Here is a 27,848-nt window from a genome sequence, read left to right on the forward strand (position 1 = left end):
ATTGTCTCAAAACCTACATGTGGTAGGTTGTCAATAATATATGTAGGTTTTGAGACATCTTTAGAGTGAAGACAGACTTGCAGCTGGGTATCTCGAATTTCGAGGTGAACTTGCTATAATGATTGGACTATTACAATATTTTCAATTGCAGATGGTTTAATTTGTGGTGAACTGATCGATGTGGTGTTCATTGGACGAGATGTCGTGGCGGCAGCTGCGGTTCCATGTCGCTTTTTTATAATGTTGTTACTAAACAGGAGTCCTGCTACAGGGCTAACAGCTACGCCACTGGCGACGGCGTCCAGGCACTGGCTGGTAAGACTTAGGAAAAGAAATTTGTCGTTGTTTTACATTCTGGTAAAAGCAACCTGCGTCAAATAATACGTTCTTACTGAAGCTTTTATCTCAATTTTTTTTATTTAAGGTCATCGATACATTAACATGTTCGCCATAGCTGAAAAGTGCTCAGATCCTCGAATACTGGTTATGAGATATCCAGACTTTGTGAGAGTCGGTGAGATGCCATGTAAGTAAACAAATTACCAAAAGTTTGTTTTTTTTTGGTTTTTTTTTCTTATTTACCATTCAAATTACAATCTGTCTTAGTGAAGACATTTAGTAATTGGTATGTTATAATATATGGTTTATTTAGAAAGATTACCCATTGGTAATTCTTTCTAGTGTGGATATATTCTGTTACTATTTGCTGATTACTATATAAGTACTTAAATAACTAATGCTATAAAAAACTCATATCTATGATGACTATCCTAGTCTAAATAAAAAATAAATAATAAAGGAATGTAATGAAGAACAATGAAGATATGCAATCAATGTGTCAATTCTGATAACTCCGTCCTGTTCAGCCTTTTTTGATGCGTGACATTATATAGACTTGCTCCGAGCTCCTTGGGGTGTCCATCGATTTTATTTTTGTAGCTTTGGGCAATCTTTTTTAATTTTTTCTTTTACTGTGGGAGTACGTGTGTCTTGGCGGATTAGCCAGGTGGGCATATATCTTGGAGCACAAATGGCTTGGCGTAATACTTCGTTTTGGAAGCGCTGTATTAATCCAGCAAATAGCAACATACAAATATTCTTTGCTGAACCCTATATTTGAAGACCGTACGTCCACACTGGTTTTAGGATAACTTTGTAACCAAAAAATATCTGTTAACAAAATATTGGCTTGGCAATGATGGCAATTTTGGTAGTTGACACTTTTTTTGAACAAAGAATAGTTCTATTTTACTCAATAATCTTTGGCCAACTTTTTTTATGATATCTTACTATAAAATTTTTGGTCCTTGTCAACATAAAACTGAATTGATTGTTTCATGTGTTACAAATTTTGTAAATGTAGCAAATTTTGTAATGTTAAGAATCAGATGGTGCCAGATCAAAGCTGATGTATTAGGGATCTGGTATCACTTTCAAGCTTCAATAGTTTTCCACGAGTTTTCAATGCACTTTACGATCTTAGATTAATTATTGGCTGACTGTAAACATCAGAATGCATTGCTTTCGACTCTTCAAAGCAGCTCAAAAAACACCTTTGTTGTACCACCAAACTGACAGCATGATTTTTTATGGATCCAAGGATTTTGATATAGTTTCTGCTGTTTCGTCTTGTTAACCGAACTCTGATTGTTTCCAATACATGTTACAGCACATAACCCATGTTTTTTCACAAGTGGTCTTCTTGGAAGAAAAATCTGGTTTAATCTTTAAAATAGTTTTTGATCCATTATATATTTTTTATTTAACTCAATGTGTTATCTTTCAAAGAATTCTGCAAATTTCGTAATGTAAGGAATCAGATGGTGCCAGATCAAAGCTGTATTAGGGACATGGTATCATTTGTAATGGTTTTCCACGAGTATCCAATGCACTTTGCGATTCCAGACAATTCTGGTTGCTCTTCTTTACTTCATTAATTGTTGGCTGTAAACACCAGGATGCATCGTTTGGTCCCTTTGAAGCAGCTCAAAAAACAACATTTTTGTGGTTCTACCAAACTGACAGCATGATCTTCTTTGAATCCAAGGATTTCGATATAGTTTTTGCTGGTTCATCTTGTTTACCAAGCTCTGATTGTTTTCAATACATGAACCCATGTTTTTTTTTTCACAAGTGACGATTTTTTTATAAAGAAAGATTTGGTTTGACTTTGGGCAAAGTGCGCATTGAAAAAGTTCATGATTTGTTTTTTTTTTTGAAGTACCCAAATATCAAATTTCTTAGCCCAGGGCCTACAATTGTTGTGCGTGAGATATGTAGCCTTATTTCAATGATCTTATGAATTTTGGCTTTGAATTAGTCTTCATCAACTTTAGTAGATCCACTAGAACTTTGTCATTTTTGATGGAGTAAACTCCAAAACCCAATATTTATACCATAAACTTCAATATTTTGTTGTGAGCCGTACCAGCTTCTTTCTATTTACAAAATTGAAATTGAATATTTCTGAAACTGTTCGTTTCTGCACTCTATTTAAAAATAATACGCAACTAATAGCGATAATAATCCCAAGCACTACCTACATGTTTCTAAAGTTACCTCAATGTGACCAGCATCATGTGCTAAAAGGCAAAGTGCAGCAGCGAACAGTAGTTATTTGCAATCCAATATTTTTATTCTTCCAGGTACCGGTACGACGGATAAGTATTTATCCCTGGTCTTCACTGAGTCTGATTACCTGGTGAGTCTGACCGGTCTTCCAAATTATGAAATTCAGTTGTGGTGCTGGAGAACCAACGAGCAACTCTTGAGCATCCCATCAGGAATGGATGGGCCTAAGCAAATTTTAAAGTGAGTAAAAAATATAATTAGATTAATTAAAACGCCGGAAGACATGAAAATAAATGATCAACTTTTTGATTTGAGAAATAATTACATATGCAAAACCAGAGACAAGGAAAACATTGTATATATAAAGAAACTGGGTGTAAGTGGTATTTTTGTTGTAAATGTGTTTTTGTAGAAACTCTTACAGATTATTCAATTTTGCACAAATGTAACAAACTAGTTTGACAAATTGGTAATTAATTTTATAATATTTGACAAAGAGTTGAATGTACAATTTAAACATTTTATTAAATATAATCAATATTTCAATACTAATTACTATTGCACTTAGACATCACACAATTCATACAACCTTTTATCTATAAATTTACCAAATAAGATTAATGTTAACACACATACACACCAAAAACCAGAAGAATCTATCTGGTAATATGCAATTAGATATCTTTGTCTTTCAACCATATATTAATTATTATCCTAATACTTAACAAACAATATTTATTTATTGTAGATGCTCACCGGCACAACCGATTCATGTTGTTCAACTTGCAGAGCAGTCTAGTCAACTGATTGTTTGGGAAGTCAGTATCGGTGCAGGAAAGGGTTACATACAGAGACAGGTTAGTAATAAAAAAAATTGTAATAAAATCCAACATTATCCAACTGATTTATTTCTTAATCGTTTGAGACTAAGCGGCCGATTCTGCCGCATAACAGAAAAATGTTATGGCAAGGCCATGTTATGCTCCAACTTGCATACATTATGCTAATGGATCATACTGAATACTGTCAAAATGTCATGTGTTTGCTGTGCATTCAGGCATTTTACACATGAACTTCAACTTCACTCGTATGTTATGAAGCTGGTTCAGAAAGACCCTTTGTCTAAGAGGTGTCTGGGTTAGGTTTACTGTCTGACAACCTGAGGAAATCGCTTGACTCCACATGATATTTGTCAATATTGAGTGTGGAAAGTTTTTCATAACATGGCCTTGCCATAATATTTTTCTGTTATGCTTCAGAATCAGTCCCTAAATTTGTAAATTTGTAAAAATGTTGGAAGAAATTGAATTGCATGTTATTGAATTTCTTATAAATGGAATGTTTTGTTTGAATTTTACTTATTTTATGTTTATATTTAATTTTTGAAAACCGTTATGACTTTTTTTCACTTTGCAGCCTGTTCAGTTAGTTGAGTCTGGGCCCCCCTACACGAATAAGTATCCTAAACTGAATCCAGTGTTTTCATATGATGCCACACTTTATTTGGTAAACACTGAAGGAGATATACTCAAGGTAATTTAAAATAAATATTTATATATATTAGGACAGATTGATTTGTATGGGTGAAAAACGTCGCCTAGGAACATATTTGAAGATTTTTGAATATTAGGGATCAAAATAAGATACTTTGCTGAAGAAACTATATCTCTTAAATGAATTCTGATGTCCCATGCATTGACCCAAAGATTGAGTCAAAATTTTGAAAAATCTTGTTTTGGCTCATTTAGAGTGCCCCAATAGTAACCACTAACTTTAAATCTACGTATGCCCATTGTTCACCACCTGGGACCTCCCATTAGGACGATTTCCTTGAGACTGGAATATCATTTGAAGAAAGAATGATTATCTTACCGGAGTTCTTACTAGAATTTATATATAACAAAGGTTTTTGAATTCAAAAAATTCTAGCACCTTTAAATAATTCACTTACTTGAAACAATGCATTATTTAAACTTTTTTTATATAAATAAAACTTTAACTACAACACAAGTGGATACACCACTGAGTACAAAATCAATTGAAAAGATTGTAAGGCAATGTATATAGGTCAAACGTAACAAAAAATTTAGAAAATGAAACAGAGAACATGAACTAGTATAATAATAATCTTTGAACAAGATTAAGGGTGATTCCACAAACACTAAATTCAAAAGTAGATACAAAGACATCACACAATTCATACAAACTTTTATTCTATAAATTTACCAAACGAAATTAACATTTATACACAAACACAACAAAAGCATGAAGAATCTAACTTGTTAAATGATCTCGTAATTTTTAGTTGTTCAATATACATATATGCAACCATACACACCTTTATCTCAAAGTATTATCTGTTCTAATTTTAGTAAGTGTTTATTTTAAAACACAAAATATAAATACTACAAATTATTTGTAGTAAATTTCATTAAATTGTTATATGTAACATGAGAGACACCTACGCGCTTTTTATTGAACTTAGTTATGTGGAAAAAAGGCAACAGCAGCGCTAGTGCAACGTAACAGCCGTTACGTTCTTGCCTGCGAAATAGATACTGCTGTGTGCCTCTCGTACATGTTACGTACATGTTACGTGCGTTAGGGGCGGCTCTACGTAACCTTCACCTTTTATTATATATTGTGATTTACTGGATAAAAAGTGTATGATGTAACAGATGTGACAAAAAAATCCCGAAAAGTAGAAACAATTATTAATGAAAAATTTTATGACATTTTTTTTTGAAAAGTGAAGGTTTTTAGTCTAGTAATATGTTTTTTTTAATATTTTAAGAGCCAACCGCGGCGTATTAGTGCAAGGTAACAGCCAGAACTTTCTTGCGAAGTAGATACTTCTGTGTGCCTCGCCAGGTTACGTACATGCCACGTGCGTAAGAGGCGGCGTTACGTAACCTTCACGGATTTATTATGTCTTGTGGTTTACTGGATGAAAAGTGTATAATGTAACAAATGTATAAAAGAAAATCCCGAAATGCAGAAATTATTATAAATAAAATTTTTTGTGAGGATCACTATGATTAGATATTAAGCGGACTGTAAAGTATAAATATTCCATCACCATAAGATATGTGAATAAAACCACTTTTTAGTTTACAATATATATTGATCTTGAATCTACAACCTCCTTCTATCGTTACTTTTGCTAGTCTCTCCGTCATTATAAGTTACAGGTATTTATATTCATACATTTATACCCCTACCCTGAATGGTCCCGGGTTAAATAGAAAAAGCACTGGTCAAAACTTGGCCAAAATTAAATAAATACTTTTCATTGAAAAGTGAAGGTTGTTAGTTAGAATTTTTTTTACAATTTTAGATATACAGAAAATCTGGAACTAATATATTATATTTATATTATATTACAAATATTATAAATAAGTGCTCATTTTTGCACTATTATTAAATAGTTCTGTTACAAATGTTTCAAAACTTGCTCTGTCCCATTTTCAATGTAACTTTTCCGCTCAAAAGAAGTTTTGATGTATATTATATACATAATGTGTTTTATATACATAATTTTCATACATTTTTATTATAATTATAAGGTTTTGCTGGAAAGTCGCAAATTGGAGTCAGTAATAGAGTGGCCCGGCTTCATTGGAGATAACGCAACTTGTGCTTGCTGGTATAAAAATGGAATTCTGGTGTCTGGACCGAATGGAGAACTCAGAGTAAGATGAAAATAGTTTATATATATATATATATATATATATATATAAAGCTTTTATTTTCAATTCACAAAAATTAACAAAAACTATAAAAACAAATGCCAATTTCTTCAAGTTGATTATGAAGAAAATATACATATCATTGAAAAAAGTTCTTACTAGAAGTCTGCAAATCTCATTAAAAACAAATTGATTAATTTAAAAAAAACTTATTGTTTTCTTAAATAGTGTTTGTTATTTTAAAACCATAATTAAGTTACTTAGTATACCTTCATCCCGGATAACAAATATTAAAAAATATCGTCCCGGTTTTGACTTAAAAAATATGGCCACCTTAATATTATACACTAAGGAAGAAGTTACATATAAGTTGTTTTTGACAATATATATTGAAATGTGAAATGGTGTGGTTAATTATGTTGGGGTTGATTAGTTTGTCTCTTGGCCGCCTCTGGTTGTCGTATGGGTAAATGATGCATAGGGGTAAAGCTTGGCAATCCAAAATCGACCTGCCACTGGTGTTGGTGACTCGTGGTTTGAATATCATTTCTTCAAATCTGGGTTATTCCTAAGTTATAAACTGGAAGACTTATGGTAGCAATAAATAGAGAATCTTCCTCCAACCAATTTATTGATAACACTCTAAACTACACTTTACTTATAATTAACGCATTACAAGATTTTATTGGATGTTATAGTCCAATATAAAATCCTGAACACAAATAGATTACCGTTATATACTAATATTTTTGGGTCACCAACAATAAAGCAAGGTGCTTCAGTAATATATTGTTTATGGCCTCAAGAATTTTATAAACAAAACACTGCTTCTGTCATAATTTAAACAAATATTGTTTATAATAGCTCGAGACAGTTGAAAATATTGAGCAATTTGTTTTTGCACTTTACTTTATTATAGCATTATAGCAATCAAAAAAACAATAATAATTTTTATAAACTAAAACTAACTACGTATACTAAAATAAAAAGTGTGTGTTATCTAAGATAATCCAGTGATATATCTTCTCAGTTAGTTTGCGCATAATCCAATAGCCATGTCTTTTTCAGTCTTCTATTGTCAGTAGGATGTCTTCAACTTTTGGGTTTGGGTGGGTCTCTAATTTGTTTCTATGGATTAAGGCACAGTCTTGTATTGTTTCCCCTACAGTTAACATTTTCAGGTCATTGTATATTGTGAAGTTTGTGCCATACCACCGTTATAAGATGATGAAATTTTTTCATGGTTTATTTAAATTTTCGGTATCATTTTTCTTACATTATAATTCTTTCACCAATTTAAGTATACAAATGCATTTTTAAAGAACTTGCTCAATCTGCAGCATGTATCAATACATGTTTGTCCAGAGCTTGTTTTGTTTTGAAGGCTTTAATGCAAATTTCACATTTATAAGGGTGTTCTTCATTGTGCCCTAATAAATGTCTACTTAAATGGCTTGATCGTATAAATCTTTTATTGCATAAATCACATTTGAAAGGGCGATCTTCTTTGTGCATTAATAAATTTCTCTCAAAAAACCGTGCCTCTATAAATTTCTCTTAAAAAATGTGTAAATTGTTTATTGAATATTAAAGAGTGAGCTAAAAGGATTATAAGTTGATGTTTTCATGGTTTATTCAAATTTTTGTTATCAGTTTTCTTACATTATAATTATCTCACCAATTTAAGAATACAAATGCATTTTAACACTAGAATGAAGGAGCGAGTAATTTGACTCAATTTGCATTTTTATGTGATATACATAACAATTTCAAGTCATTTTTGAAGTAAAACTTCTTTAGGGGCGACTAGGGTGTAAATGTGTGAAAATGCAACGAAATGATTCGTCATTCGCTCTCGATGATATCATTTCTATACGGGTCGATTGTGATTGGTCGTCGTATCGCGTGAGTATGATTGCTTTGATTGTATGCGTAATAAAACAAATGAAAAATGTGTGGCGCGTAATAAACGTAACTTTTTGGAATTATTTTGTATTATTCGTGGTTACTATATTTTTTTAACTTTCCGTAGGGTAGTTATAGTAATGGGCCGAAAATCGAAAATGAAAATTCTCGCATATCTTCACGTTTTGAAGGTTTCTGAACATTTTGGCATACCTCATTCAAAAATGAATGTGTGTGTGTGTTTTGTATGCCCGGATTTTTCCGTCCAAGTTTTCGGGCGCACGGATCAACCGATTTGAATGGTTGAAAAAACATTCGATTCCTATTGATAGGGAAATGTGCTGATTAGTTTTTGGCAGAGGCAGGTCCAGCCATTACGGAGATACGGAGCAAAGAGTGCAGAAAATACAACGCGTTTTTGAAAGAACGAAGATCCGATTTGAGTGATCTAATAAATATTCAATTTGTAATGATTGAGAAAAGGAGGTGATTAGTTTTTGGCAAAGGCAGGTTCAGCCATTTCAAAGATACAGAGCTAAATGTGCAAAAATTAGCAGTTTTTGAGAGAACTAAGCGTCCGATTTGAATGATTCAAAAAACTTTCTGCTTGTTTTAACAAAATTGCTTTTGGACGAAAAAAATGTTTCTTTTTTTTTGCACATTGTAAATAATTCTGATTTTATTTTAAATCTGACTAAAGTTCTAATATATTTTAAACAAATAATTTTAACTTCGCGATTCAGTTTATATAATTCTTATAAATATTAGACAATGTTACAATATTTATACTAATCTATTTGAAAACATTTGATATTCCTCGAACATTTCGTTACGGTACGGGAAGTTCCAGCAATTTGCCTTAAGGCACGATGCCATACACCACTAGTTTCGAAATTCATAGACAAGAGCTGCTCAAAGAATGAGACTGTATCGCTAGCGAAATAGTTAAAAAAAAAAAACAAACAGCCAATGAATGTATGTTAAATTTAATTACATGACAAGTGAAACAACTGTTCTCGTTCAAATGTAAAAGTATTACAAATGTAAAGTATTACAAAGTTGCATATTTTTATAAATAATGAAAATGAATTGATATTTAGATTTATCACTCTAAATAAGTAATCAAGCACAATAATAGTTTGTGTAGCTGTGTATTATTTATATACAGATATACTTCATAATAAACATCTATGTAATTAATTTATTGCTAGTATTTGAAATTATTCAAGATTGTTATATCACAGCTGACCACTGTGTGATCGAATATTATAAAATTTATTAATCAGCAAACACTTCATTTGCCTAATGTAATTTCTCTAAGGTTCAAGTTCTAAATGATAATTGCAATGACAAACCGATCATGTCGTATTTGAGGCATGACTTTAATCACATTATTGCTTTCAAACATTATAAATATTTTTAATGCTATTATAAATATAATTTATTATTATATAAATATGTATAGTGGTTGACATTAATAAATGTTGGTTTTGGTCTTTCATAGTACAATGAAAGCAATACAATAATTAATATCTATTCCTCCCTAATCCCTTACCCAAATTGACTCTCAATCAGGCAAAATTGGTATTGAAATAATATAATTTGTAGGAGGTCTAGGTATGAGTTGGGGTCCAATGTTGTGTTGACTTACACTCCAGCACTATTGTAATCACAGGTAGATTCTTTGTCCGATTGGGTAGTAAATCTTTCCAACCCTATCCTGGTGCCTTGGGTCGAGCAGTAGAAGTAAGTTTGAATTACAGGTTCGTAAAATAGATCTCTTCGGAATCGTGTGTACTTTCAGTAAGATATAAGCTGAAAGAGATATGTTTCTTGCTTCTGATTCAATAGAAAATGCATTTGTTGAATTGTACACTTTATTTATTCTTTCTTATTACAAAATCCGCCAGACATAATCTCCTTAGCATAATATTCTAAGACTACTCTAGACTAGACTCTCTCTTAAGACTCACTGAATTCGATGGACAATCACTATTCTATTTATCAGGTATAGGACGTGACATATGTGCACTTCCGCATTCGCGCTCTGGCCATGTACTTTGATTATTTATCAATTGCATTATTACACAATAGTATACAACCAACCTCCGTCATTCTAGTGTTAAGAAACTTGCTCAATCTGCATCTGCATGTATCATTACATGTTTATCCAGAGCTTGTTTTGTTTTGAATGCTTTATTACAAATTTCACATTTATAAGCGTGTTCTTCGGTGTGTCCTAATAAATGTCTGCTTAAATGACTTGATCGTATAAATCTCTTATTGCATAAATCACATTTGAAAGGGCGATCTTCTTTGTGCACTAATAAATGTTCTCTCAAAAACCGTACATGTGTAAATTGTTCATTGCATAATAAACATTTATGTGTGCACTCTTTAGTATGGATTAATTTATGTTGGTTTAATGTTTGTTTTGTTTTGTATGTTTTACTGCATATCTCACATGCAAAAGGACGTTCCTCAGTATGAAGAGTTTCATGCCGCTCCAACTTTTGTTTTGTTGTAAATGTTTTACTACATGATGTACATTTATGAGGGCGATCTTCAGTATGTCCTAATAAATGTATTTTAAAATGAGTTGATTGTAGAAATCCTTTATTGCATATTTCACATTTGTAAGGACGTTCTTCTTTGTGCAGTAATGAATGTGCTTTCAAGAAGCGAAATTGTGTAAATTTTTTATTGCATATTTCACATTCATGGGGACGCTCCCCGGTATGTGTCATTTCATGCAGTTTTAAGTTTTTTTCTGAAGTGAATGCTTTATTGCATATTTCGCATTTGAAAGGGCGTTCCACGGTATGAGTTTTTTCGTGTAGGTTTAATGAGTCTTTTCGTGTGAATGTTTTATTACATTTTTCACATTTGAACAGGCGTTCTCCGGTGTGGACAATTCCATGCCGTTTTAATTTTTCTTTTGCTTTGAATGATTTGTTGCATATTTTACATTGATGGAGTTGTTTTAAGTTATATGTTGTTTGATCTAAATTTACTTCATTTGTACTTGTGGCCGCATCTTGATCATCAATTGGTTCTAACTTTATATGTTCATCTATTATTACTTCAGATTCTAAAAATTGTTGTGGATATATTTCTTCGTCTTCGGGACATACTTCTGTTATTTCATAATCATCTAAATCTTGTTTAACTTGAAGACATTCGAGTGGTTCTATTTTAATTGTTGTCCTTGTGTTTGTTTCTTCTGACATTTCAGGCACTTGATGCTTCTTAAACATAAACTAACAATGGCTTACAAAAATATAAAAAGACTTTTAATTTGTGTGCTTTAAATCTATAATAAATATGTTTTATTATATTTTTATTAATTCATTTTGTTTAAATATAATACAAAATAATTTCATTAATAACTTTGACATTTCTATCTCATTTTTACCTCGCAGTTTGAACAACATTAAAAATATGTAACACCAACATGTCAAATGCTAATAAAGGTGCATCCACACCTTTCCACAACGAACAAGAAAATACAAAGAAGAACAAACACGAACACGAACGATGGCAAATCATTCCAAACAAACGCTTCAAAGCAGTGAGGGCCTGAATCTTGTTTTCGAGGATGTACCGTAAAACGTCGGTTTTATTATTAACTTCCCGAAGGAGAAGTTTATATTTTCATCAAAAAATCCGATTCGCTAATTTTGTGTTTTCTCGACGTTTAAAGCCATTCTGAATCGAATGAGATTAAATTTGGAAAAAGTATGTGTGTGTATGCGTGTGTGTGAGCAGATTTTTTGCCGTAAATCAACGTTTTCTCAAAAACGGGTGGACCGATTTCAAAAATTTAAAAGCCATTCGATGTATCTCGATGACGACTAGGGTTTTCGAGTTTTGAGCGAAAATCGGCCGTTTCGTCGTAAATCGCAGAAAAGTGAAAAATTTTTCGTCCACGTTTTAGCCCGCAATTCTGAATCGATTTTGAAAATTCAAAAACCGTTCGATAGATATTGGTTGAGAATCGTGCTGATTAGTTTTTCGTTTTGTTGTAATACAGTTTTAAAAAAAAATTCGACGATTTTTATGCTTTTTTTTTGACGGTAGATACCATAGTATTCTAGATCATACTAAAATATTACCGCCCTACGAGAACTCGTTTAGCTTTAAAAATTCGTCAAAGTTTGCAAAAATTGGTATAGTTTTTTGGGCATTTGTCAAAAATAGACCTTTCATCGAAGTTTACTCAAAAACGCCTGAACCGATTTCAGAAATTTAAAAGTCATTCGATGTATCTCAATGAGCACTATAGTTTGTCAGTTTTGTGAGACGATTTTTCGAGCCGTTTCTTTGTAATTTGAAAAAAAGTGTTAAACTTTTTGTCGACGTTGAAGCTCTTTCTACCAAATCGATTTTAAGAAATCAAAAACTATTTGAAAGATATTAGTTGGGACTGGGACTGATACTGATTAGTTTTAGATGAAAATCTACCGAAACGTTTTCTTGTAATTAACTGTTGAAAAAAAAAATTTAAGACGATTTTTATGGAACTTTTTTTGGCGATATATATCATGGCCTTATAGAACTTACTAAAATATTACGGCCTTACGACAAGTAGTTTAATTTTAAAAATTGTTTGAAAATTTGTTTTTAGAAAATACTCCGAGTTAACGTGTTTGTTCATTTTCAATTATGTGTAATAAATCCACTCGGATACTTTTATACACTCATAAATTAATTTATTTTTTATCGATTAAATCGATTATTTACACATATCGGGAAGTTCATGTAACTTGCCTCAAGGCAAATATCAACTAGTCAACTATACGCGTTCCCGTAAAAAAATTAGGACAACACCACTGGCCAACATATATTATATATAATATATAATAATAATAATTATTATTAGAATACTTTGGCATACCTTATTATTAGAAAAAATGCATGCAAGTGTGTGTGTGTACGTGTGCGGATACAAATTTTCGTCGACGATTTCGGGAACACGGTTCAACCGGTTTCAATTATTCAAAAAATATTCTATTGCTGTTGATAAGGAGACGTACTGATTAGTTTTTGGCATAGGCAGGTCTAGTCATTTCGAAGATACGGGGCAAAAAGTGCCACAAACGGTAACTCGGTTTTTAAGAGAACGGAGTGTCTGATTTTAATATTTAAAAAAACATCATACTTGTATTGGCAAAATGAACAACTGATTAAATTGTCATGAAGGTCTAGCGGTGTCGGAGATCTAATGAAAAAAGTAAAAAAAGCAATTTGGCGGTCAAAAATGATCATTAGACATATGCACATCAAATTATCAGATATTTTATAGAGATTTTAACAATAAGTATAAATTTTGTTTACCTTCCAATGGGTTCCGTACCAATGTTTATCCGTTAGGCGGCGACGCGCTTCGATATTTCGTCTCTATGCAGTTAAAGCAGTACGATTGCTTTGGAAAGAAGTTCAGAATTTACAAAATATTTCAAAATAAAGAAAACAGTTTTTTTTCAGTCTTTTTTCCAAAAAAAGTATTTTTTCTCAAAAACTTACAGTTTCTCAAAAATGTATTTTTCTTCAAAAATGTCAATCTTTTCAAAAAAAAAAAAAATTTTTTTTGGTACGGAAGTTCCAGCAATTTGCCTTAAGGCACGATGCCATGCGCCCGGCTAGTTAAGTTTTATTGATTATCAGAATAACTAAACCCGTCATCAGAATTCAAACAAATCAATAACATCATATAATATATGATACCTCTGTCTCCTTTCCAGTTTTTTTCAAACGAGCAGATGCCGCCGAATGCAATCATCAGCTCCGAACGCGTTTTACAATCGGGCAATGGGAACGAATGGCGAACCGTTTGGAAGTCGAGTGGGCCCCCAGACTGCTCGATTCGGCAACTGGACTGCGCCATCGGCAGGGATACGCTGCTATGCTGGACATCGAATGGGGGCTGTTTTGAATTTACGATTCAATTCGATTCCGAAGAACCCACGGAATTTCATAAAATTGCACAGTTTAACATGCAAGTGGGAAAACATAATTTAAATAATTAGATATATATATATATATATATATATATATATATACACTAAGTCTGTTTTTACACGGTCTTTTTGAACACGGTTTTGATATAACACGGTTTGAAAATTGAATATTTTTAATTTTTTTACACGAATTTATTCCATTTAGCACGATTTGAAATTTTATGTACCTAATTTTTTTCTGTCAAATTAAATTTTTGCGAAGTATGTTCATATCACAAAAAAGTATTTATGAAAGAAAAAAGTCTGAAACCATCGATAGTATCGATAGTTTGCGAACACTAGCTTAGATTTAAGTGAATTCCCCTTTAGCGCGTACAAACAATTGTTACTGGTCAAAGCAAATGTGAATAGCACTAATGTAATTCTTGTTCTTAAAAATTCTTGTTTTTCACCAATTTTAATAGGTTTTAGAGATTAGGAACAAATCACCCATTTTTGTATAAGATCAATGTCTTTTTTTACACGTTTTTTTTACACGGATTCTTCTGGAACCAATCTCCGTGTAAAAACAGACTTAGGTGTATATATATATATATATACTAGATGACCCGACAGACGTTGTCCTGTAATCACGACTACAATTCAAAAATTCAAAATTTTCTAATATCCTGTCCTAAACTTTTTAATATCCTATTTGATGTCCTGTCTTTGTGATTTATTTATGATCTTATTCTCATTTATCTTCTTAGTATAAGATAATCAAATTTAGAATAAGACATCTTAAGAAATTCAGAAAAAAATAATATAGTATCTGCGGTAAAAGACAATATCACACTTGATTTTACCACCCAACATAATTGCTTCAATAATTTAGTCTATAATTTTTATATTCTCGTACGATATATTTGTTGCTTTTTGGCAATTATAATTTCTAAAGTACATTTTTCTTACTGATAATTTAACAAACATTATTGTTTATGTTCAAATCTTAGATGAATTAATTTGTAAAATCTAGTTCATATATGAGCACTCTTAAATCTAAGATCAACTTAAAAAATATTCCATATCCAACGCCAAACAAATGATTTTTTGACACATGAAAGAATGTTCTAAATCATTTTTTTAATAAGTAGAAACACATATTTGTACTACATAATTTGGTTACCGTGTGGTCTGTTCATTTGATCTTCTTTTCTTGCAATAATTTTCTGATATACTGGACACCCTTTAAAGTTAGCAGTATGATTATTCAAACAGTAAGCACAAGTTGCTGGAGTTTCTATAGACCTAGTACATGACTTAGAAGGATGATCGTCTCCACATTTAATGCACATGTGAGGCTTATTGCAATATGTTTTGCTGTGTCCATAGTCTGGGCATCTTCTACACTGGATAATTTGTGAAGATCGTATTGGTGGTTCAAAGTGTACTATATTATTTAAAATTTTATTCACAGTAAAAATTTCATGGTTATTCTTGTTCGGTTCTAAGTCTACATAGAACATATTAAGCGGTTCTCTTGATCTGTAGTGTATGACGTTAACTATATTACTTGTTGCGTTAATTATTAAATTGAATTATATAATTTCATCTGCCAAACATATACTGTTGACAGTATCTTATATTATTTTAAATTCTGGCACATCTCAGCTGTTTTTCGGCAATAATAATGTAGACATTACATATTTCTTGTATATTATATTCTAACATTATCTAGGCTCATAATTTCAGCTAAATTAAAATTTCAAGTGAATTGACATTTCTAGTAGATGATGTTCAAATGTTTTCAATGTCAAACCATGACAAGTGGTTTTGTGAAATTTTTGCCTTTTATTTCTACAATATTACTATAGGTTTATCGTTCATTAAATCTTAAACATTTCCTTTGACAAATTTTAAAAAGAATTATCAAAATCCGAATAACCGTTCAGGAGAAGTATTAAATCATACACCAGTACAGAAGAATTTTATATATAAGATATATAATTATAATAATAAATGGTAATCTGTCTAAAGGCAGGTCCATCGTGTGAGAGCCATCACAAATAAATGATTCCCTTACCCTTTGTCGTCTATCATTCCCATTACCACTATTTTACTCCCCCCTCCTTTTACACTTTGCTGTGTATTTTACTTTCCACACTCCTGCTACCATGCTACCGTTCCTGGTCGTCAATCATCTGCATTCTTCTTTTTCCTATTCCTTGAATTGAATTTGATAGCGGGAGCACGACTGTTTGCCTCGGACACCTTGGGTTTTATATACGGTATAGACAACACACTTTCCTTCGGATACCTTTGGTTCTTTTCCTTGGTATTGATAATACACTTTCTACTTAATAATTTCTTTATTGAATAATATATACGAAAATATGTACAATAACTCCAGTCGGCAACTGTACTGAATTGCTATGAGTAGGCCCATTGCACCGGTTTTATACTAGGTCCTTAACGGTACCCGCCAGGGTTACACAACCTGCTGCAATGGGCAGGGGTATGAAACCTTTACATAATTTTAAGTTTTTAAAAATTAGGTTCGTTACATATCATCCTTTTAGTCCTTCTATTTTACCTTCGACTACGTCGTGTAGTAGACACTCTTTGCAGAATGGGATCAACTCAATTTCTTTTTCTTATCAGGATCGTGCTTAGTAAAGTCTTTTATTCGCACACTCTTCTCAGGACTTCTTCATTTGTTATTTTGTCTGTCCAGTTTATCTTTTCCAATCGCTTCCAGCACCACATATCAAAACTCTCTAGGTAGTTGTTATGGGCCTTTCTTAGAGTCAATGTCTCTGATCCGTACAGAGCTATGCTTCAGATAAAGCACTTCATTAGTCTCTTCCGCAAGTTGAGAGACAGTTTCCTCATCAGTATAGTTCTCTTCTTCGTGAATGCCATCTTGGTTTTTACGATATTTGTCCTAATCTCTGATCAGGATGCTTCCCAGGTATTTGAAATGATCCACGTTCTTTAATTCTCAATTTCCTAACGTTATCTTTAGGGGTTCATCTCTTTTTGCGATTCTCATCATCATCTTATATTTATATATAGAAGGAATTGATTTTTTAGATAATGTCCTTAGATCTTTTGTGCAAAAATAGTATTTGTTTTTTTATTCTCGTCGTTTTAATGATTTCTTTTAATTTACAGATCTTTCACCCACATGGACATTGTTAATCCCTTGCAGACTCATGTTGTGACCCTCAGTTCCAACAACAAATTGACACTCTGGAGAGCTCACGATGGAGTCGAGGTAAGATTGTCTTATCGAAATCTTATGATCACAAATTAGTTTTAAAAGTTTCGAAAATCGAATATTTGTGTGTTGTACATCGAAAATTAAAATGTTAGTATGTCTTTACGTTTCAAAGGTTTCTGAACATTCTGGCATACCTCAGAAAAAATTGATCTATGGGTGTAAACAGTGGCGCCGGAAGCAAATTTGTGATGGGTGGGCTCTTTCATTTTTTTTAGGCAGCCAGTGTTGCCATGCATAAAGAGAAAATCTCATATCTTGAGATTGAGCTCGTTTTTTTTATTTTGTAGGCAGCCGATGTTGCCAGAAAAAGAAAATTTCATATCTTCAGATTGATGGGTTGGCTCGTTTTTGTAGGCAGCCAGTGTTTCCAGGAAAAGAAAATCAATTTTTTCGAGATTGATGGGTGGGCTCAGAGTCAGCCCAGACGGTTTCAACGCCACTGGGTGTATGTATTCATATTATTGTTGACGATTTTGAGCGCACGGATTCAAATAGATAGATAGATAGATATATAGACAGGTAAATTGGCAGACAGGTAAACAGGTAGGGAGATACTGGTTACAAAATCATGCTTGCTTTATGCTGCTTTGGGAAGAACAAATGGTGTCCTGCATCTGGTCAACTTGTTATGCATGTAGTTATGTACATGCTGACAGGTATACAAGTTGAAAGGGAAACAGATAGGCTGGTAAACACGCAGATAGATGATTAGGTAGATATGTGGACAGATATGTGAATAAGTAGATATGTAAATATTAGGGTTTATACAAAAACCGACATTTCAGAAAACCGGTTATCAAATTTTAATTTTACTAAAAAACCGGTTTTAACCGGTTTTCGCATTTTATATAGAAAATAAATTTTTGCTCGAATATTCTGTAATTTATCCGCAAATTTAGTGTAATTTAAAGCAGTATTTGACTGAATTTATTTATTGTTCAATTTTATAGATAGTAAACAAAATTATTTTTTTAGTTAGTTTTAATTAGTAGAACTAAAATATAATAGTCTATCTTGATTAAATAACTTTGAAAATAATCGTTATCTATGCATCATTTTCACATTTACGAATGAAAATATTTTTATGATAGTGAAAGAAATGTTTCCGAATAAATAAATATAATATATTTTTAAATAAAAAAAAATCATTAAATTAAAAAAAAAATTTAAAAAATATTAGATACATGTTGATACATACTTGTTAATATAAATTTTAGTTTTAAAAACAATTAAGCTAAACTTTTATTTCTGTTTCGAGCAATTTTAATTAATTCATTTTAAACATTCTAATTGTTTTTTGTTTAATAAAATATTATTTAAAAAATGGAAAACGTCTATCGAATTGCTACTTAAACGTGTCCTTTGTTTATTCACTGAAATAGAAATAGAAAATACTCTCATATTTGCGACCAAATTATGCTTAATTGTTTTTAAAGCCTGATATAATAATTCTAAGTTTTTTCTTTACTTTGTGGCTTCTAGGGTTTAAAACTCTTTTTTAAGTTTGTGTAGAGGAAGTTACTTCTTGAAAAAGAAGTCATACTGATTTGAATTAATATATACACTGGTATAAAAATCTAAATTATTATATACAAAAACTTTCTGGGAACCATTGATATCAAATATTCTGGGAGACTGATAAGATATCAAATGCTATTGAAACGATATGATTTCAAGAATCAAAACGCTTTCATCTATCTTTTATATTTGGCTATATTTGTCATTTTCCATTTATACAGTGAAAACCGATTTTTTTCAGTAAATAACCGGTTTGCGAATTCCATAATTTTTGCCAAAAAACCAGTGTTTAAAACCAGTTTTTGAAAACCGACAAACCCTAGTAAATATATAGACATGTAATTAGATGAATAAGTAGATAGGTAGATATAGACAGATATACAGGTTGAGGAAAAGCAAGTAAACAAATATTTTTAGAGTGGTAGACAGGTGAACTGGTAGACCATCAGTTACCATAAATTACAAATTATATAATTAAAATGTATAAATTTCTGCTTGTGTATATGTTTATGAGTTTGTTTGTTGGTTATAGCAAAGTAAATATAATGCTTAAAAATATGTTTTGTTTTTGAGTTTTAAACTTACTTTTTTGACAAAAGAAAAATGTATTTAGGAAATAAGATTTATAAAAATGAATCTATGACATGAATATCTTAGAAATTCCAAAAATTACTTTTCATTTCATGTCTGTTTATTTTTGCAGATAAATATAATTCATGATGAATCAAAATTCTATTAACAATTTTAAATTATTGATCAATTTTATTAATTACACAGGCCAACAAAGAAAACGGTGCAAACGATTTTAATGCTGTTTTTAAGTATATTTGGGGCGCTGATTTCAAAAATGACATTTGTTTTTTTCTATGAGCTTTAGTTTTCAAGATATGATATATAAGAAATGAGAGTACAAAATAGTAATACTATTCAGAATATTATTTTAATGAGATATGCCTACTCGTACATACAAACTTGCAAGACCCATTCGACCTTAGTTGGGACATTAGTTGATACTGTGAAAAGTTATTTTCCGTGACGACCTAGAATGGACCTGGTTTCGGCAACTTCTTTCCAAGTTCTAAACTAGAGCTGATACAAAAAAATGGTAGATTTGAAATCAGTGTAAAAATACTATAAGAATCAGTTCTAACATTTGATCCACCAAACAAAAAAAAAATTTTGTAGGCCTGTGTTATTGATTACTTTTATTCCTCAAATGTTTAAATACGATACTGTAAGTTCCAGCAATTTGCCTTAAGGCACTATGACATGCACTACCAATTGGTTTCAAATGATATTTAGCCTTAGAATGATTTTCCGAAATATCTAAAAGTCTAATATTCAAAGAAATGCATGGCATCCACATGCATTAAGGCAATCAGCACTCTAACCAATTGATATAGATTAGAATTTGGCACAAATGTATCAGGTTTAGTTTTTTCAATTGGACAAACTAATTTTTTTAATTCATCTACCTCTGTAGGATGCTGTGCTTGTGGTCCACGAATCCGCAAAGATATTGGTTACAAATCCCTGCCTGCCATATGCTGCTTTGGGAAGAACTGATGGTGTCCTGCATCTGGTCAACTTGTACGATACACAGAATATTTCAGATCTGGTTAAATTCAGACTAAGTGATCAGGTGATCCTTTTTATACATTAATCACTTTTTGGTTTTTTATAACACAGAACATTTTGGATCTGGTTAAATTTAGACTAAGGTGCCGATTCTGCCACATGATAGAAAAATGTTATGGCAAGGCCATGTTACGCTCCGACTTCCAGACATTATGCTAATGAATTATACTGAATACTGTCAAAATGTCATATATTTGATATGCATTCAGGTGTTTTACACATAAACTGCAACGTCACTCGTATGCTATGAAGCTGGGCCAGAAAGACCCTGTTATCTAAGATAGTTTTTTGACATTTGTGCGGTTTCTAGGTTAGGTTTTCTATCTGACAACCTGAGAAATACGCCTGATTGCACAGCAACCACATGGCTTTTGTCAATATTTAGTATGAAAAGTTCTTCATAACATAACCTTGCCATAACATTGGTCTGTTTTGGGGCAGAATCTTTATAAATCTTTTTCTTTTATAAATGATCATTATCTTTTTTTGCAGCCTATCAACTTCATAACTTTTCCTCAATCTGGGCGCTACATAGCCGCCTCCAATTTGGAATCTGGTGAACTGTTTGTTATTTCTGGAAGCGTTGGTTCCAAAATGGACATCTTGTACTACATCGATATCCGGCACCAGTGCGCGATGCTTACCTGCATGGAAGTAGGGAGTGATGTCAGGATTGCCACCTTGATGGTGACGGATGACACTTATCTGGCAGGTAGGATATGTGATTGGTGATTTGATAAGATTTTTGTGTATATAAAATTTTCATGCCACAATGCTTGTTCACGTACTCCTCTGAAACGGCTTTACCGATTTTTACTAAATTTTATATTTGTATTCAGTAGGTTTGAGAATCGGCTACTATCTATTTTGCATACTAGGGTTAGTGATAAAGGTTGTTTACCCTTACATTTTTTTTAATTTTTGGGCGATTTTTTATAATGTGTCATTAAAAAATACCTGTTTATTAATATTAAAATGCACTAACCACTATTTTTAACTTTCCGTAGGGTAAGTTATTGTAATCGTCCAAAAATAGAAATTCAAAATTTTTACATTTTTCGACGTTTTGAAGGTTTCTGGACATTTTAGCATACCTCAGAAAAAATGGATGTGTGTGTGTGTTTTGTGTGTCCGCATTTTTTCAACCGATTTGAATGGTTCAAAAAACATTCGATTCCTATTGATATGGAGATGTGCTGATTTGTTTTTGGAGATAAAGAGCAAAGAGTGCAGAAAATAGAAATCGAGTCTTTGAGAGAACGGAGCATCCGATTTGAATGATCTAAAAAACATTCAATTAGTAATGATTGGGAGAAGTGTTTATTTGTTTTTGGCGAAGAGAGGCTCAGCCATTTGTAAGATACAGAGCTAAATATACAAAAAAGGCAGTTTTTGACAGAAATAAACATCCGAATTGAATGATTCAAAAAACTTTCAGCTTGTGCTTGTGACAAAAGAATTACTTTTGGAAAAAAAAATGTCATTTTTTTGTATATCGAAGGTGATTCAGATTTCAATTTTAATTCTGGCTAAAGTTTTAAAGCTTACTTATATACATAAAATGAATATTTTTGACTATGTGATTCAGTCAAGTTATAATGATCGCAAAAAATCGAAAATGAAATTTTCTATATATGTTTACGTTTTAAAGGTTTCTGAATATTTTGGCATATCTTAGAAAAAATGGATGTATATGTGTGTGCGGACATAAATTTTGGTGGACGATTTCGGGAACACCGATCAACCGATTTGAATAATTCAAAAAACTTACGATTCGAATTGATGAGGAGACGTGCTGATTAGTTTTTGGCGAAGGCAGGTCTAGCCATTCCGTAGATACGAAGCAAAAAGTGCCAAAAACGGTAATTCGGTTTTTAAGAGAGCGTAGCGTCCGATTTTACTTGTATTGACAAGATGAACTGATTAAATTTTTGGAAAGGCAGGTCCAGCGGTTAAGCACTATCAATAAAAATAAGTTAAAAAAATGTTCATTGGATATATGTACATCAAATTATCAGATACTTTATAGAGATTTTAATAATGTGTACACATTTTATGTAAATTTTTTAGGGTTCCGTACCAAGATTTTTAATTACGGTACGGGAAGTTCCAGCAATTTGCCCCATAGGCACGATGCCATGCACCCCACTAGTTTATAACCATTTTAATAATTCACTCACTTTTATCGCGCGTTCAGTCATTGAATATTTTTGGCATATTTTTAGTTCAGATTTTTGAGCTTATTAAAGAAGAAGCCTAAATTTTACTTGTAAAAACAATTTGTTTTTTCAATGGTTGTCCAATCTTAATAGTTTTTTTTAATTTTTGGTCAATTTTTTTATTATATTTTTTAAATGTGGGATTGATAAACACATACAACTTTTTTTACTTTAAAATACTATTTTTATCAAGGGTGATCCAACCTAAATTTTTAACTTCCCGTAGGGTGAGTTATAGTACTTGCAAAAAAATCGAAAATGAAAATTTTTGCATATCTTTACGTTTTAAAGGTTTCTGAACATTTTGGCATACCTTAGAAAAAATAGATACATGTATGTGCGTGTGTGTGTGTGTAGTATGTATGTATGTATGTTTGGATACAATTTTTTGTCCACAATTTCGATTTGAATGGTTCAAAAAACATTCGATTCCTATTGATAAGAAGACGTACTGATTAGTTTTTGGTGGAAACAGGTCCAGCCGTTTCGGAGGTATGGGACCAAAAGTGCTAAAAACGGTAATTCAGTTTTTGAGAGAACGGAGTACCCGATTTGAATGATTCATAAAACATGAATAATTGATGAAATTTTTGGTGAGGCTGGTCTAACGGTTTTGGAGATACAGACTAAAAGTAAAAAAAAATGATATTTGTTGGTCAAAAATGAGCATTAGAAGTATGCACATCAAATTACCCCAGATATTTGATAAATTTTTTAAAAATGAGTTCTAATTTTTTTGTTACAATTTTGTTGGCTTCCATACCAAGATTTTTAATTTTTAAAGTTTATGCGGTTCAAGCTAATTTCAAAATTTTCCGAAAGAAAAAATTCAAACTTTTCAAAAATATTCAAAGTTTTTTACTTCAAATATGAAATTTAAATTTACAATTCTAATCGTAAGAAATATATCCTCAGATGGATTCATTCGGCACCTCTTGCTAATGTAAACTATCTCAAGTGTTTTGAGCAATAAGATCCTCACTGTATATTTTTTGAACGATCAAATATATAGTGATTATAATTATCTATTTGAAAATGTATAAAACAATTGTTGTAAATCATTGATCAATTTTTATTTTTCATTGATTTTTTTTCCTCGAATATAGTATGTACTGGTATTTCGAGATTTTTTTTTATTTTACAAGGAATTTTTTTTACTACATATTTATATTTTTAAAAATACATGAACTTTTTTTACTACGAAAACCTATTTATTTTTATCAAGGATTGTCCATTTCAATTTTGGAATTAATTTTCTTTTAATTTTAATCTTCACAATGCAGAATTAAAAAATGCATACTACTCTAAATTTACATCTTCCTTCCATAAATCTCTATTTCATAATTGCCATTTTAGTATTCGAATATTTTTTCACCATAAATCTCTGAAACCGCTGGACCTGCCTTTTCAACAATTTAATCAGTTCTTCATTTTGTCAATTCAAGTAAAATGTTTTTTCTATTATTGAATTCGGACGCTCCGTTATCAAACTGAATTACCATTTTTGACACTTTTTGCTCCGTATCTTCGAAACGGCTGCAGCTGCCTTTGACAAAAACTAATCAGCAGGTTTCTTTATCAATAGGAATCAAATGTTTTTTGGACCATTCAAATCGCTTGATCCGTGTTCTCTGAATCGTCGACGAAAAATTGTATCTGCACATACATATATACATACACACACCTACAAACATACATCCATTTTTTCTAAGGTATGCCAAATTGTTCAGAAACCTCTGAAACATAAAGATATATACTGCGAGAAGTTAATAAAGTATGAGGACTCTATTGACAAACAAACTGTATATCTATTTGATAAAATAAAGCACTCTACGAGTCAAAAAGGACTCTCCTAACGAACAAACTGAATTTCGTCATGAGAAGCAATAAAAGATTAGATTGACTAGAAAATAGATATGAAAAAAAGAACTTCTATTTAATGGCAATCAAATTCATAGGAGTCAAATATAATGGGCTTTTTGAAATTAAATATAAAAATTAGAAAAGGACTCTATAGAGTCTAAAGAATCAATACCTTGTCAAAACAAACATGACTTGAACAAGAAGAATAATCATAAATCTACTGAAAAGCAAATTAAATAGTTACCAAAAAATCAAAATCGAAGAGGCTACTGAATGGCAAATCTCCAATTTAAATAGTTTTGCCAGTATTTTCTACATGCAAAACATTTTTCCATACTGTTGGAATTCTCCTAACCTCATAACAATTGATAGGCCCCTACCAGTTAATGGGTCACTGGGGCTCCAAAAAATCAACAGGCATCCATACTGAGCCTTGTATAAATATAAATATAATAAAAACCCAATTACTTGATTTTTATGTAACACCTGTCGGACAGTATTTCAAAGCGTGTGCTAGCCGACCAAATGTTAGTAAGAGGAACCAGAATGGTAAAGGCAATTTATTAAAATCTCCGTTGCAACAAATAAATATTGGACGAAGAAGTTTAAGAGGACGGACTACTGAAAAGCAAATTAAATAGTTACCAAGAAATCAAATTCGTAGACGCTATTGAAGGGCAAATCTCCAATTCAAATAGTTTTGCCAGTATTTTCTACATGCAAAACATTCTTCCACACTCTGTTAGAATTCTTCTAATATCATAATAATTGATAGGCCCCTACCAGATAATGGGTCACTGGGGCTCCAAAAAATCAACAGGCATCCATCCTGAGCCTTCAATAAATATAAATGTGATACAAACCGAATTACTTGATTTTTATTTAGCACATGTCGGACAGTATTTCAAAGCGAGCGCTAGCCGACCAAATGTTACTAAGAGGAACCAGAATGGTAAAGGCAATTTATTAGAATCTCAGCAAAAAAATGAATATTATATGCATAAAATAATCTGAACTAAATTCACAAGAGTGGTAATTTAGATTTTAACGAACTCTGCAGAACGCGTCGCCAGACAGACAGACAGACAGACAGAAATAAAAATTTATTCAATATATACAGTGTAAAATACAGTGAATTATATGTGGGTTTGTCTACCCTGGGGGTATTTTACCCAAAAGTTTGTGGTTTTACAATATTGTCTATATATTTGTATTTGTACAATATTTTATTCATTATTTCGCAAGGACAAAAAAAGGAGACGATTTTTGTCACCTAAAAAAAATCCTTTATTCATTGTTTTATGGCTTATGTATTCACTGCGGGCTCGATCAGGTAGTTAGGCATGGCATAGTTCCCGTACCAGATCATTTCTGATGTGTACTGGCCTAACGCGCGGATGGTACTATTATCGTGATCCCTACACTTTCGGTAAAAATTCTCGGTGAGCTTTTTTATGTGTTCGAGTATGGTCGGTATGTCCGTCTGTTCGTGTAAATATTTCGTTGGGTAGTAGTGTCTCGTCAGTGGGTTCCTTGATTTGTCTAGTACCAGTCGCAGTGCTTTGTTCTGTGCTATTTGTAGTCTCCGTCTGTTGGTCTTGGTTGTCGCGTTCCATGCCGGAGCGGCGTATGTCAGTAATGGTCTTATCAGTGTCAAGTAAAGTGTCCGCTTGTTCTTCACGCTTAGCGGGCTGTTGTGGTTCAAAAGAGGTCTCAGTAGATTCATCATCCCGTAAGCCTGTCCAATTTTTGTATTCGTATGTTTTGTGAAGCTGAGTCTATAGTCCAAGGTTACGCCAAGGTATTTGACTTCCTTGGACCACTCAGCTTCATGGCCCATTACCTTTAGTTTCGTCAAGTCAGTAAGTGTAATGGACCAACGGCTTTTTGTAAAGAAAATTGCTTCTGTTTTAGAAGGATTGATTTTAATTTGCCATTTTTCCGTGTAATCAGTCAGGGCGTCTATATGTCTCTGTATTTTTGTAGTCAGTAGCGTAGGTGAACGTGATGATCTGTAAATGGCAGTGTCGTCAGCAAATGTCAACAGTGTTGTGTCGGCGTCAGTGGGCATGTCGTGGATGTAGACGTTAAACAAGGACGGTCCCAGGATCGAGCCCTGCGGTACTCCCGCCGTCACTTGTTTAATCGTCGAGGGTGTGTTGTCTACTTGAACTGTGAAATTACGGTCAGCGAGGTAAGAATGGAGTAGTTTTGTGATGTATGGTGGAAAGTTAAGGGTTATGAATTTGTGTATCAGTCCGTCCATCCAGATGGTGTCAAAAGCCTTCTCGAAATCGAGCAACACCAATCCGGTATGGTTTCGTCTATTGAAGTTGAGTACAGTGTTTTCTATTAGTTGTGTCAGTGGATGTAACGTAGAGTGCTGTTCCTAAAGCCGTACTGTGTGTCTGGTATAATCTTGTTTCGTCTGATGTGTCTGTTGATGCGTTTGAGTAGTACCTTTTCAGTTACTTTGCTCATTGTATTGAGGAGGCTGATTGGTCTGTAATTTTGCGGAGAGTCTGGCTGTTTCCTCGGCTTCAGGATAGGAAATATGGTCGATGTTTTCCATGAAGCAGGAAAGTGGCCTTTGGCCATTATACGGTTAACCAGTCGTGTGATTAGTATGTATGCGTTCGTTGGTAGTTGTTTCAGTATTATATTTTGTAGTCCGTCCGGTCCGGGTGCTTTCCTGTTCGGTAGTTTTCTGATTGTCAACTTTATTTCTGAAACTGTGGCAGGGTCTATTCGTAGGTCTTTGTCGTTAAATTGTTCAGTAAAATTTTGAATAGAATTGCGTACGTCTCGTCTTAAGTCTGCGTTGGACATGTCGGCGTTTTGTCTGTGTATGTTTTCAAAGTGTGTTGCTAAAATTTCTGCTTTGTCTGCTGGTGTCGTGGCGTAGTTGTTGTCAGGTAGTTTGAGTGGCGGGATAGGTGTTGTTTTCCTCGTCAGTCTTTTGGCTGTTTGCCAAACTTTGTGCGGGTCAGTGTTGATGGTTTCTAGTTTTTTAGTCCAAGTGTCATTCCGGTGCTCACGTATCTCATTATGAATAATTTTTGTCAGTCTGTTTACGTGTTCCTTTAGTAGTCTGTCACCAGTACGTTGCCACAGTTTCTTTATATTGTTCTTTAATTTAATTTTTACTAATATTTTTTGAGGAAGCGTGTCAAATGTGGATGTATTTGCGTGTCGCAGCGGTATTGTGTGTTGGATGTGTCGT

The 27,848-nt window shown here is 32.5% G+C and overlaps 2 protein-coding genes across 2 annotated transcripts in view; both read left to right on the forward strand.

Annotated features, from left to right (window-relative positions):
* The window catches only part of LOC113391198, a 36,546-nt gene extending 22,352 nt beyond the window's left edge, over nucleotides 1-14,194 (forward strand). The window contains exons 7-8 of the mRNA XM_026627150.1: nucleotides 6,138-6,263; nucleotides 13,910-14,194. Coding sequence (XP_026482935.1) covers nucleotides 6,138-6,263; nucleotides 13,910-14,194 — 411 coding nt within the window. The remainder of the gene's footprint in view (nucleotides 1-6,137; nucleotides 6,264-13,909) is intronic.
* A 3,092-nt stretch (nucleotides 14,195-17,286) lies between these two features.
* On the forward strand, nucleotides 17,287-25,639 carry LOC113391199. The gene is made up of 4 exons (XM_026627151.1): nucleotides 17,287-17,381; nucleotides 20,389-20,547; nucleotides 21,036-21,255; nucleotides 25,401-25,639. Exons 1-4 carry the CDS (start codon nucleotides 17,292-17,294, stop codon nucleotides 25,637-25,639), a joined length of 708 nt encoding a protein of 235 aa, XP_026482936.1. The 5' UTR covers nucleotides 17,287-17,291.
* Nucleotides 25,640-27,848: the final 2,209 nt, after the last annotated feature.

Source organism: Ctenocephalides felis, unplaced genomic scaffold, assembly GCF_003426905.1.
Source record: "Ctenocephalides felis isolate EL2017-DRISC unplaced genomic scaffold, ASM342690v1 CF-g0.4_SCAFFOLD_00845, whole genome shotgun sequence".
NCBI lineage: Eukaryota > Metazoa > Arthropoda > Insecta > Siphonaptera > Pulicidae > Ctenocephalides > Ctenocephalides felis.